Source organism: Danio rerio, chromosome 10 (genome assembly GCF_052040795.2).
Source record: "Danio rerio strain M-AB ecotype USA chromosome 10, GRCz13ab, whole genome shotgun sequence".
Classification (NCBI taxonomy): Eukaryota; Metazoa; Chordata; class Actinopteri; order Cypriniformes; family Danionidae; genus Danio; species Danio rerio.
This window is the reverse complement of record NC_141030.1, coordinates 5,886,145-5,900,400: the sequence shown is the minus strand read 5'-3', so window position 1 is coordinate 5,900,400 and position 14,256 is coordinate 5,886,145. Positions and strand designations below refer to the sequence as shown.

The 14,256-nt window shown below is 36.5% G+C and overlaps 1 protein-coding gene and 2 long non-coding RNA genes across 4 annotated transcripts in view; 1 reads left to right on the top strand and 2 right to left on the bottom strand.

The window, feature by feature from the left end:
• The window catches only part of LOC147834982 (uncharacterized), a 184,121-nt gene extending 171,931 nt beyond the window's left edge, over nt 1–12,190 (top strand). The window contains exon 2 of the long non-coding RNA XR_015500811.1: nt 10,865–12,190. This is a non-coding gene — a long non-coding RNA (uncharacterized LOC147834982). The remainder of the gene's footprint in view (nt 1–10,864) is intronic.
• On the bottom strand, nt 1,238–3,678 carry LOC147841948 (uncharacterized). The gene is made up of 2 exons (XR_015500812.1): nt 2,766–3,678; nt 1,238–2,572 (listed from the first exon to the last, which is right to left on the bottom strand). It is a non-coding gene; the product is annotated as an uncharacterized LOC147841948 (long non-coding RNA).
• diras2 (DIRAS family GTPase 2) lies at nt 7,679–13,865 on the bottom strand. 2 transcript variants are annotated; one of them, XR_015500778.1, is made up of 3 exons: nt 13,762–13,865; nt 9,168–11,455; nt 7,679–8,441 (listed from the first exon to the last, which is right to left on the bottom strand). XR_015500778.1 is itself a non-coding variant. In XM_087270190.1 (2 exons), the coding sequence occupies exon 2, from the start codon at nt 11,435–11,437 to the stop codon at nt 10,838–10,840; it is 600 nt and encodes a 199-aa protein (XP_087126316.1). In that variant the 5' UTR covers nt 11,438–11,455; nt 13,762–13,865; the 3' UTR covers nt 8,773–10,837. The 2 variants fall into 2 exon arrangements, 1 of the variants encoding a protein (XP_087126316.1); XM_087270190.1 differs by lacking the exon at nt 7,679–8,441 and having other exon boundaries at nt 8,773–11,455.
• Between the last annotated feature and the right edge of the window lie 391 nt (nt 13,866–14,256).

Genomic DNA, 14,256 nt, shown 5'->3' with positions numbered 1-14,256 from the left:
AGTTTTACCGAGTCATGCGACTATACGGTAATATCGAAAAAAATTAATATTGCGGTATGACGGTATTTACAATACCCTTACATCCCTAATATATATATATATATATATATATATATATATATATATATATATATATATATATATTTTTTTTTTTTTTTTACATTAGTTACCTGTATTTAAGTTAACTCAAAAGAGCCTGTGCATACATGGAAAAACAGCTTTTTAGCTTACTTTCTTTACTGGCTTATTACTTTACATTTTATAGGTTCCTTTAAACATCAATCAGCAATTATTTTTAATTGTCACATTCGTGCATGCTTGTTTTAAACCAAACTATTTGGAGTCTGTCTTCTGTTGTCGCTATTACATACTAGTAGTTACCCTTTTAAATCGCACATTGTTTTGCGATTTATGAGTAGTCTTTGCCTAATTGTTTTTAGTGTTATATACGGTATAGTGTCGTTCACTAGCGGCACAATTAAGACAAATGTGAAATACTGTTTTACAGGGGCGATTTTAGGATTTTAATTTTAGTGTGGGTCAGGATCAGATCATTTTGGAGGTAAACAAAGAATGTGTCATATAAATATTTAAGTAAGAATTGTAAGAAATATGCACATCTTAACAAATTAAGTTGTGAGTTAAAACAAAAACCCGTTTGGTATACAGTTAAAGGGGACGCAAATACATGTAAATTAGGGAAGTTTAATCAGAAAAACAAGTGAGTATACTGAGGGTATACTCAATTATTGATCCTCAGAAGTGGTAATACCCAAACAGCTCATGAAAAAAATACTGAGTATACGTGCGTATAGCAAGGACTACACCACTGCTACACACTATAAGCAGCAGGGATAGTCTATAAAAGCTGCTCTTACAGTGAAGCTACTGATTAATGCTCAGATTAATGGCACTGGCGGCGAGATGCTGGTTAAGTGCTTGCAGGTGCTCTATTATACTGCAGAGCACTTGACATGGCGGTAATGAGCCTCACCGGCTTTATTACTCTGACATGTCTAAATACCGCAGAAATTCTTCCTCTACCTTCCTCCCACACACCAGCACCGGGTCAAACTATTCATCCCGTTTGAATAAGCAAACAAACAAACCGGCTAGCTGGCAGAATGACCTTTATGTAATTGTTTACACAAAAAGGAAGCAGAACTATCTACTGCAGCCTTTAAAATATAAAAACGTTGGATTGTTTTTTTTAACCCTGAAGTATAAAGTCATGCGATCAATTGCATAATATTATTTATTTTTGTTGCGTAGTACAATCATATAAACGTGTAGGCACACATGATGTTTATACAGGCATTTCATCCAAACAATATTACAATTCGTATATCAGATCTCCTAATGTAAAACAGAAACCGACTGTAAGCAATTTCTGTACCTGAAATTCAATTCTGATCACCAACGTTCCTTTACGTAAATTAACCATATACTTACAGCAAAAAAAAACATGTTATCGTACCTAAATCATGGTAGCTACAAAATCTGTTACATTTCCCATAGTTTAACCATTGTATTTGATGGAAAACTGTCATTATCATACAAAGTAGTCAACTGTTCAAAACATGTTTATTACACTATAATATATTGGTTAATTTTCATAAAGGGTTTGCGCACATTCTGATATTCAAGTTAAGTGATAGTTACCCCACATCATCATTTGTTTCAAACCTTCATGTGTTTCTTTTTTCTATTAAACACAAAAGAAGATATTTTGAAGAATGTTGACAACCAATATCCATTGACTTCTGTAGTATTTCATTTTTCTACTTTGGAAGTCAGTGGGTAAACTGCAAAAAAAGCTCTTCTTAGTTTTTCTTATAGTCTTGATTTTAGGAAAAATATCTTAATATTCTTAAATCAAGAAACATTTTCTAGACATGTAATATACAGTTGAAGTCAGAATTATTAGCCCCCCTGAATTAATTTCTGTTTAACGGAGGGCAGATTTCTAATCATTATAGTTTTAATATCTCATTTCTAATAACTGGTTTATTTTATCTTTGCCATGATGACAGTAAATGATATTCGACTAGATATTTTTAAGACACTTCTATACAGCTTTGTTCTGTAGAATATTTTTTCTGTAGAATATCGAAAAATATATATATATATAGCTTAAAGGGGCTAATAATTTTGACCTTAAAATGTTAAAAAATTGTAAAAAATTTAAAACTGCTTTTATAGCCTAAATAAAACAAAGAAGACTTTCTCCAGAAGAAAACAATATTATCAGACATACTGTGAAAATTCCTGAATCTGTTAAACATCATTTTGGAAATATTTAAAAAATAGAAAAACAATTCAAAGGGGGCTAATAATTCTGACTTCGACTGCATATTCTCTAGTTTTATGCCAAAATTAAGTGATATTTTTCTTAAAACAAACTAAATAATCTGCCAATGAGGTAAGCAAACTAATATTGTTTTTCCTTTTGGCATATGATGATTTTGCTTACCCCATTGGCAGATTATATAGCTTGAAGGGAAGCTATATAATGACTTAAAAGGGACATATTTTACCCCTTTTTTAAGATTCAGAAAAGTCTTTTGTGTCTCTAGAACAGGGGTGCTCAATCCTGTTCCTGGAGATCTACCTTCCTGTACAGTTTAGTTCCTACCCTGATCAAACCCACCTGAACCAATTAATTAGGACCTGAAATCCACTTGATAATTACAGACAGGTGTGTTTGATAAGGGTTGCAACTGAAATCTGCAGGAAGGTAGATCTCCAGAAACAGGATTGGCCACCCCTGCTCTAGAATGTGTCTGTAAAGTTTCAGCTCAAAACACTCAAATTATCAAATAAAATTATTCATTAGCTTTCAGAGTATTGGAATTTTCATCTCTGAGCACCTGCAAATGCCAACCGGACAATTTCATGAAGAAAAAAAAAAAAAAACAACAACAACAACAACAACTACTACTTATGATTGCCTAACATAAATCTTTATTTTTACCTTTAAAATTATAATAAATGTTATATAGCCTATTGAGTTGTTTGTTATCCATGCCAAAATGTAACCAATTTTCACGGTAACAACTGTAAATTTCTTTCTTTCTTTTTTTTTTTTTGAGGTAGACAGACTCTCTGTTTTGCTAATACAAAGCTGTCAATCAAATTGTTGTGCAGGGAAAACTGTACTCCTACATCACATTGCAGCGGGCCTCAAAACAGTAGGGATTTGGATCCTATTTTAAGATCAGGAAAATTTTAAAGAGACTTATTATCATTATATTAACCCAATATGACTGAGGACACACTTTGCCTACACTCAGATCTGTCCAAACAGCTTACAAAGAATGATTTTCATCATAGGTGTCCTTTAATGTTCCCTAATATTTCTTAAAACAAGACAACAGTTTTTGCTTGTCTAGAAAATGCTTTTGATTTAAGAATTTGTAGATATTAGCACTAGAAACAATACAGAAATTTAAGCAGGGAGAGCATTTTTTGCAGTGTACTGGTTTTTAACCAACTTCAAAATATCTTCCTTATATTCAGTAGAAAAAAGAAACAAACCAACCCAAGCTCATTCTGGAAACGTAGCCCCCGGACGTTTCTGGAGACCGCGATTTACGTGGCCGGAGGTAAGTAAAGGCCGTGTTTGGTTTTTTTCGAGCGAACGCTGCGGGGCGGTGTGGCGCCGCTCCGCCCCTCCTCTTCTCGCTCGCCGGCTGACGGCTCGCCTCCGAGTGGAGGGCTTTCCCGACGCAATCAGTTTGTCCGCCTAGCTCACAGCGTTGTGTCGGCGGAGCGGAGACCCCGGACGAGGAGGAGGAGCTGGCCGCGGTGGACGACGACCGGGATCGAGTCCGGGGAACAATGGAATTTGAAAAATGAGGGCGAGAACGCGGCGGCATCAACAGAACGCACAGCGGCCTCTCGCGGATCCGCGAAAACAAAAAAACGCTGGAATACGTACCTCCCGGGACGTAAATCGCGGCCCGCAGAAACGTCCGCGGGGCTACGTTTCCACAATGAGCCCGGGTTGCAACAAACAATGGTTTCAAAAGTAAACGGTGGCATAATATTTGGGGTGGACTATCCTTTAAACATTGCACTTGTTAAAGGCATACTACTGTATATACACCCTCAGAAACAAAGGTACGCGATGTGTCATTGCGGTAGTACCTTTTCGAAAAGAATAATTTTGTACTTAAATGGTTCATATTAGTACCTCAAGTGTACATATTGGTACCTAACAAGTACAAAAGTGTTTCTCTTAAAAGTTTTAGGTACTATTATATATATATATATATATATATATATATATATATATATATATATATATATATATATATATATATATATATATATATATATTACTTTTTAGGGTTTTCACCTTTAATGTATAGGACAGTAGAGATTATTGACAGTAAAGCATGGGGAGCAGAGAGAAGGGAAGGATTAGCACAGAGCCGCGAGGCGGGAATCTAACTCAGGTCGCCACACGGTATCACCGCACTAACCACTACACCACTGGTGCAAATATGTACCTTTTGAAAAGATACCACCCCTTTATTACCTTTATTTCTGAGAGTGTACAGTACAGCGGTTTACTTCGATAGAAACACACAAGTGAGTCTCTTCTTGTGACAAATATAGCATAGCACTTGATTTTGATAAATATCTCACTGTACAAGTACCGGTCATGCTAAAATATATCATTATAAAAGCTATTACTCTCAAAAGCACTTGTTGATGTTTCACTAAATACGTGTAAACACATGTTAGCTCGCTTTGAAAAACCACAGCCACCTATTGTCACCTTGTATAAGCAATAGAATTACAAATTTCATATTCAGACCATATTCATGTTAGGTTCACTGTACAATTACAGTAGATCCACTCTGAATATAGCCTTTCACGCCATAATATCCATACAAAATACTGTATATATTACTTGGAAAATAGTTAACATTTGTAGAGTTTTCTTTCTAAAGCTCTGATACAAACCGAGTCTAAGGCATAGGGAGTATAATGAAGCTATGGCACAACTAACACAGCAACATTCAGCTTATTTTAGCTGGCTACTACATCCACTACTGGCTGCATGCCTTGACTTGTTACCATTCAGTTGATGTGCAATTATAAACGGCCTTTTATTATGTATTTGTTATACACTACTTGATAAAAGTCTTGTCGATGATCCCAGTTGTAAGAGCAACAAATAAAAACTTGTTTCTAGTTCTAGTATTTCTAGTTGATCATTTGGAAAAGTGGCAGAAGGTAGATGTTTCTGATGAATCATCTGTCGCACTGCATCCCAATCATCATGAAATACTGAGAAGACCTATTGGGATCCGCAAGATTCTCACAGAAATCAGTCAAGTTTGGTGTCAGTTAACCTATCAACTTCTCATTCTTCAGCCTCCACATCAAAGTTCCCTAGACTAAAGAAAATCAAGGTGCTCCAGGATTGGCCAGCCCAGTCACCAGACATTAACATTATTGAGCATATATGTGCTAAGTTTAAAGAGGCATTAAAGATGAATCCAAAGAATCTTAATGAACTCTGGGAGTCCTGCGGGGATGCTTTCTTTGCCATTACAGATGACTTTATTAATAAGTCACAAATTTTATCAAGACTTTTATCAGGTTAAAGTGTATACTGTAGTATGTTAAAGCGAAAGTTCACTCAGAAATGTACATTTTGTGATCACTTACTCACACTTGACTTGATGCAAACCTGAGTTTCTTTCTCCTGTTTAGTAAAACATAAAGACATTGTGAACATTGCTGGAACGCAGTATTCATTGACTCCTATAGTATTTATTTTTCCCACTATGAACGTCAAGGCACTGCAAAAAATGATTTTCTTACTAAGATTTTTGTCTTGTTTATGGTCCAAATATCTAAAAATTCTTAAATCAAGAAGAATTGTCTAGACAAGCAAAACATATAGTCTTGTTTTTAGAAAAATATGCCAAAATTAAGTGAGTTTTTCTTTAAAACAAGCTAAATAATCTGCCAATGGGGTAAGAAAAATAATCCTTTGTCAAAAGGAAAAACTAGATTATTTTGCTTACCCCACTGGCAGATTATTTTGCTTGTTTTAAGGAAAAACTGACTTAATATTGGCATATTATTTCTGAAAACAAGACTATATGTTTTGCTCGCCTAGAAAATGCTTCTTGATTTAAGAATTTTTAGATATTTGGACTAAAAACAAGACAAAAAAATCTAAGTAAGAAAAGCATTTTTGCTGATTGATTACCAGTTTTCAACATTCTTCGAAATATCTTGATTTGTGTTCAACAGAAGATAGAAAACTACGTGATTAAATGATGTGTACATTTTCATTTGTGAGTGAACCGTCCCTTTAATTCAGCCAGCCGGTGCTGTTATCCCCACAACTGCTATAAAGCCGACTATTTCGATCGATCCCTGGAATCGATATAGAGCTTTTAAAACCCTTTGCACTGGTTTTTACTGCTTTTTGAAAAGTCATAAGTGTACATTACAGTACTGTCATTGAGGTCATGCACACTTGGGGATTTTCCCTTTAGAGTTTGCGGTTGCCAGGTAATGCTGAAATCCGGTGCAAACCTTCAGCGGGTTCAGTTACATCACAATCACATCTAGGAGAGTTTAGTTATTACAATGATTACTTCATTAATATTAGTTTTTGATACTGTAATAAATATCTGTTAAGTCACAGTAGCCCATAGCTCATGATTTATGCATGTTTTATCAGTATATTTCTGCATCTAAAATTGTATTTGATGACTTTATGACTACTCAGAAATTTATTGTTGATAAGTTTAACACATTGACATTCAAGACTTTACAATTAGCTGATGATTGATTATAAAGCATGTTTGGCGTGCTGTCCCGGAAGAGAGCCCTGAGCTCATAAGATCCTCAAACCCAGGGCTCCCTCCTGTTTTCAAGGTGAGAGGGGAGTTTGAGCTCAGGTAGATCCCAAGAACTCCCCGACTGTAGTAGCTAATGAACAGATAGTGATTGCTCCTAAGAGATAACTACATACTAGGAGCATGTCTATGGTGCCGATTTGGTGCCAAGTTGCATGTTTTTGGACTGTAGGAGAAAACTGGGGGAACTCGGGAGAACCCCACGTGAGCACCGGGAGAAGATTTAAACTCAGCACAGAAACATCAGCTGGCATGTTAAGGACTAGAACCAGTGACATTCTTGCAGTGAAGCAACAGTGCTAACCACTGGGCCACCGTGCCACCCATCTAGGAAAGGTGGAGTAGGGGTGAAAGATGGCTTTTTTAAGGAACGTAGGGTATTTTAGTGGCTGAGGAATCGTCTGATTGGTGAATAATAAATTGAATAATGTGGGACCGGCCACAAGCAGTCATGAGCATGTGATCCTCTCGAAATTAGACTATAAATAAAAAACTTTTATTTTATTAGTGTCTGAAATTATGTATCGTCTGGATTGGTCTAAATATTATATACATATATAATATAATATATATACTGGATTGTATAAAAATACAGTAATTGGACAGATGTATTTGTTTTTTGTACAATAAAATGTTTTAAACTGTTTATAGTTTAATTAAATTAAATTAAATTAAATTAAATTAAATTAAATTAAATTAAATTAAATTAAATTAAATTAAATTTAATTTAATTTAATTTAATTTAATCAGCTTAGTACCTGAAAACAGCAATGAATCACAAAATATAGGCAACTGTTGACTTTTTTTTGCAGTGTAAGAATTTCGCCATAAAAAATTGTATGAATTTTTTAAGGTATATCTACGGTGGCCATGAGAGCTCAAACACGCTGCAAGGTAAGAAAAAAAAAACACTTGGAAATATAAAAACATTAACAAATAAAAAAAAGGGCATCAGTTTGACAATACAAGTGCAAGAAAATTCTCACAGCATGTGCAAATGCAGATACACACTGCAAATAGTGCAGACCACAACAGAAATATGTTGGGGGATGTTAAAAAGTAATGAACATGGATACTTCCTGTTTAGAGTGAGCAGTTATTTAACGTTAATTCTTCACATCATTAGAGTGAAAATGTACAAACAGCAAGTAACCATAGGATCAGGACTTTAAAATAAACAAAAAGAACTCACAGATCTCCAACAACACTACTGACTCTAAACAGGAAGCAGACTGGTTCCTCATCTTTATGGTCCCCAGATATATTTCAGTTGTAGTGTTTGCTATTTGCAGAATGTTTCTGTATTTGCATGTGATGTGAGAACTTGTGTGTGCTATCAAATTTAAGATGTATTCTCAGTTTGTTAGGGTTTTTCTATTTGCATGTGTTGTTTTAACTTGTAGCAAGTTTAAGCTCTCTTGACCACAGTATTGTCACATTCACCAGCGATCTAGCCCATGCAGATCTGCTGGTATATGGACTACAAGATCCGGTCATGTAACACACACCCACACCTGCTCCAAATCTCAATTGATTACACTCCCACGGCTGATGCGGCTCATGGATTGATTACACCACACATATATGCGGCTAAAGCTGCGGTCACACTGGACTTTTCTCTCCATAGACTTCCATTCATATGCATCCGAATGCATCAGACCGGAAGCGCAAGCTTGTGCATCAAGTTTCACAGATTGCTGCGATAGAAAGTTCAAGCTTGGTGAACTCTAACCTGCGAAAACGACCGGCAGAAATTTTAAATATGGAACAATCACTTGCTTTATTAATGTTTAATAATCTTGTTTATTCCCGCCCCCTTTTCGCAGCACTGTACAACAGAATTTCGCAAGCTCTAACTCTAGTGTGACCGCAGCGTCACTTTAAGATTCTTGAGTCTTGTTATCTGTTTTTGTGACATTACAACGCGTATTCCTTGCCTTGCCTTCCATGTTTGAACCTTGCTTTGTTTTGTTTGTTTATTCTTGAATTTTGACCATCTGTCTGTTTATTGACCACGACTCTGGATTGCCTGTATACATCTGTTTGCTCCTATGTTGACTGTTGCTTGCCTGCTAATAAACCCTGCGTTTGGATCCGCACCTCTGTTGTTATCATCACTTCACATTATAAAAGACTCAGCCATGAGTGAGCCATACAGTATGTATGTGTGGTGTAATCAGTCCATGAGCAGCGTCAGCTATAGGAGTGTAATCAATGGAGACTTGGAGAAGGTGTGGGTGTGTGGTGCATGACTGGATCTTGTAGTCCATATACCAGCAGATTTATAGTTCTCCAGCAATCTTCATGGGCTAGATTGCTGGTGACTGCGACATGTATATCACTCTTTAGTGAATAATGGAAAAAGCACCATAAAAACATGAACTTACTGAGAATAAAATTACATTACTTCAGATGCATTCCTTTTAAATCATTAGTCAAAGTTTGTAATTACATTTTTATGATGCTTTTTTGTCATTTTGGACATTCTCCTATTCACTATAATAAATAATGGCCTGGATATTTCTCATAACTGTAACTTTTGTTCCATGTAAGAAGAAAAGTCTTAGGATTAACTTTAAGGTACTTGAGTATATGAAGGTCACCTCATGTAATCCTTGCTCCTGGAAATGTACAATGGTTGAGTGATGTCTGCCATTCCTGTCCTCATGTGTAAACAGTGTAAACCCAAGCATTAAAGGGTTGGATCACCCAAAAAATAGTCATTATACACTCATCCTCAAGTCATTCCAGACACCATAGGATTTTCATTCATCTTCAAAACATAAATAAACGTTTTTAATGAAAGTGTTTCTGTCTCTTAATTAAACTCTATTTTCCCCAAATTAAAAGTAAATAAATCCATTAGAATCAAGCAGCTTAATTCAAGTCTTCTAAAAAGACACAACAGATTTCATTTAGGTTTTTAAAGTCTGTTTTTTGTATGAAGAGATTGAACTTCATCAAAATACTTAACAAATCAGTTAACATGTACATATTTTCCAGTCTCCTAAAGAATGATTTGAGTTGTGTCATTCAAAGATTTGAATTGTGTTTTAAAGAAAATGAATAAATGTTTCAACTCATTTTAAATAAGTACTTTGGAGTAATTTTTTAAGTGTAAGTGAACAAACTATGTGCATAATGTTAAAAGTTAAGTTGGGAGCCATTGGGTTTACAGACTTTTTTGAAAGTGGAATCAACTTGTTGCGCATAAGGCAATAGGTTTACTCACCTTTTAAAAAAAGTTAAGTAGATAATCAATCACTTTTTTTACAATGTCTACAGAGAAGCAGCTTGCCCAGCAGGTACACAACATCATGAGACGTCAATATTAGGTTGGATTTAGGTCATGATGTCAAGTGACCAAAATTCAACATGTAGTCACCGTCTAAGGACAACGCTATTTTGACGTCAAATAACGACGTCAAATTACGTTGGTATTTGGTTGATTTTAGGTTTTGTTTGAAAATGACCAAAATCCAACGTCTGATAGATGTCATAGTGGTAACGTCCACACGACGTCAAGGTGTAACATGATTAGACGTTGATATTTGGTTGATTTTAGGTTTGACGCTGGATATTGATGCCAGCCTGACGTTGGGTTCTGACGTCAACCTGATTTTTATTTCCAAACAAAATCCAACGTCCTCATGATGTTGGGGTATATTTGGATACAATGTCAATATGACATCATATTGACGTCCTGTGCCTGCAGGGTTGACAACAAACCCTGACAAATGTCTTGAAATACAACATCCGAGTGTATTTAGGTTTGGGAACCACTGGATAAGTGGAATAATTACTTTGAATGATTAGAAAATAATGCACTCTCAATGTTTCTGGAACGACTTTGAGTACATAATGAAAGTATTTTAAATATTAGGGTTAACCAATCCTTCAATATCATGAATGTGAAAACGTTTTGGTTTTTCAGACACACTTCTTCACATGACCACACATTTGCCTTTCAGCTTCTCAGCCCGTTTTTGCTGCTTGCTCTTCTTGCCGTCGATCTGAAGGCTGACTGTCCTGCGCTTCTCCAGGTTGAGCAGCTCCTGGAACAGCTCCTTGACGTTGTGATTTGTCTTGGCTGACGTCTCCATGAAGGCACATTTCCACTTCTTTGCCATGGCCTCTCCGTCACCGCTCTCCAACTCACGAATGTTCATTTCATCGCTCTTGTTGCCCACCAGCATGATGGGGATGTTCTCGATGTCGCCTTTAATCTGGCAGATCTGCTCAAATATAGGCTTGAGCTCCTCCAGAGACTGTTTGCTGGTGATGGAGTAGACCAGGATGAATGCGTGGCCTTTGGTGATTGACAGACGCTGCATGGCTGGAAACTGGTGGCTGCCTGTGGTGTCTGTGATCTGGAGGGTGCAGATGCTCTTGTCGCAGCTGATCACCTGCCTGTAGGTGTCCTCGACAGTGGGGATATAGCTCTCTCGAAACGTCCCCTTCACAAAACGCAGGACCAGCGAGCTCTTGCCCACCCCGCCGGCTCCAAATACAACCACCCGATAATCATTGCTCTGTTCTGGCATGATTCTGAAGGTTAAGACCTGGATGAAGGCAAATGAAGAAGAAATGTTGAAATACAAGTACAATCCCAAATCAAAAAAGGTTGGGACAGTATGGAATATTCGAATAAAATAAGAAAGTAGTGATTTAAAAAATATATACTTTGACTTATATTTCATTGCAGACAATACAACAAACATTATTTAATGTGTTACTCATGATTTTTATTGTTTCCCCTCAAAAATAAAAACATTCCAATCTTGGTTCTTGCAACACATTTCAAAAAAGTTGGAACAGTAAAGCATTTACCACTTCATAATGTAGTCGTTCCTTTTCGCAACACTTAAAAGATGTTTAGGGCCTGAAGACACCAAGTGATGAAGTGTTTCAGGTGTAATTTTGTCCCATTCTTGCTGCAAAGTCTTAAGATTCATTGTCACATTTTGCCTTTCAAAATGCAAAACACATTCTCTATTAGAGACAGGTCAGGACTGCAGGCAGGCCAGTCAAGTATGTGAGTCCTCTTCCTCCACAGCCAGGACTTTGTAATGTGTGCAGGATGTGGTTTTGCATCGTCTTGTTGAAATTATATTTCTTTCTTTTGTTTGGCTTCACTGTTGTCCCCCTACACGAGTTTAACTAAATTTTGTTAGTTACTTTGTTTGAATTTGCTAATTTATTATATTATTTTTTATTAGTGTAAATATTTATGTTTATAGCATATATTTGGGCATTATTCTGGTTTCACTTTTGTACATTAAATCACTGTTGTTGGCTGTTCTGTTGTCTGTCTTTTGCTTACACCCTCACATTGTGAAATTACCACAATATTAATACTTATAAGTAAGTTTCGGTAAAGTTACGACAGAAAGGCATGCGCTTTGTCTATCACACGAATTCCACTCCTGTACTCCACTGAAAAATCAAAATGTTCCCACACAGGCGACTTAAATGTGTCTGAGGGATCTGCAGTCTTAATACTATGTGAAGCAGCCATCATACAGTAACCGAGTGATCGCTCACTCAAGTCACATGACATGGCATTCAACTCATTCAATTCAATTCATGGAAAATACTAACTTTAGAATATACTATTTAGAACAAAAGCTCATCATTACTAATACAATTTAATCAAATGTGATGAAATAAAGATGTTTAAATTGGTTCAATTAGTAAGAGACAAGTGACATCAACCTCAACAATGGGCAGCAGGGGGCATGAGAGTACAGTGGAACGCTACGAGAGTTTCACGATACGTATTGTGGTTGGTGTATCGCAATAATTTGGTTCGGTTTGTAATATATCGTTACACCCCTATGAAATATGTCCCTGGAAAAGAAGGCAGCAAGCACATTGTGTTCCAAAATCTCTCTCTACTTTTCAGCAACACTGGTGCTATCACAGAAGTGCAAGATACCTTTGCCAAGGGCACTTAACCATGACAGACCCTGGCTTTTGGACTTGTTGCTGGTAACAATCTGGATGGTCCTTTTCTTCTTTGGTCCAAAAAACACAGTGTCCATCCCTAACCCTAACAATTTATTTGGGCTGAATTTAAACAAACAAATTAAGTTAAACATTATTAAACTTAATTTGTTTGTTTAAATTCAACACAAATAAATTGTTTACAACCACTTAACGTAAAACAATTTAGTAAATCCAAGGAATCATCTTTGAATCATTTTTTTTCAGTGTGTATGAAATGTGCTATATAAATAAGCCTTGCCTTATAATTATCGTTCTTGGTGTACTATAAGTGGGCCTTTAACCATGATTGTTTCAATACAGAAACCTTTTCATAAACATTTATTAAAGTATATACTATTAATATTACTACATATAAAGTATAAGGCACAAAAACAAATCTTATTAAACAGTTCAAATGAATGTTTCCATACTCAGCTTCCATACTAAAACTGTATACGCTATGTACAGTAATCAGAGTCAACAGAGACTGCTGGCCAATGAGACTCTCTTCCAGTCTGACATGATTAGTGGAGCCACCAGAACGAATATCAAAGCCTCACGAGCAGCGATTGTTTGCTGAGCACATGGATGCGAGCAAAAACGGCGACGGGGACGATTTTTGAATACATTAGTACGGATTAAATCCGACGGTGAAGCGATAAGGATGTGATGCAGCGCTGCTGATGGTGCGGGCAGGATGAGGATGCGCAGAAAACACAGACGGGATAAAAGACAAAGAGAAAACAGCCGCAGACTGTAAGTACAGCCTATATACTACTCCTTTAAGATTATATAATATATAATCAATTATTTATAATAGTTACAAAAGGAAAACATACACAATTAGATGTTATTCAGGTAGTGTTATTCAGAAACTCACCCAAATGTTGACGTATGAAAGACGCAGTGTTAAAATCCGGTTGTCATGTCACGATGGATTTTTTGGGCTGTTTTTCTGGAGCTCTGCGGTTCCTCTAAAGCTCCATCCGAGGCATGAGTGCGATATTTAAAGGGGCAGCGCTGTTTCCTGCATCTGCTGCTGACTCCTCTCCCATTATCTCTCCGTGACGTCACGAGGGATTTCAGCACTTCTCCCTCCTGCTGCTGCAAAACACATATGAGCAGCCCTGCCTCATTACCCCGGAGGCTATTTATATGCCGCGCTTCCGTTTGTACAGTTTACAGATCTTGAAGGGCATCGATGAGTTCATTCACACTTTCTTTTGGAAAAGTATTGCCATGGTTGTGTACTGCGCTGAGGTTGGCTTTTGCCGTTCCTGTGTTGGTGATATATGAGCGTACTGCACATCTGTCATTATTTTAATATTTTATTACTGTTGATTTATTTATTTCATTCATTCATTTTCTTTTCGGC

Bases quoted from the DNA above. Each gene is read 5' to 3' on its own strand.
- diras2 (XM_087270190.1), bottom strand. From the start codon at position 11,437: ATGCCAGAACAGAGCAATGATTATCGGGTGGTTGTATTTGGAGCCGGC.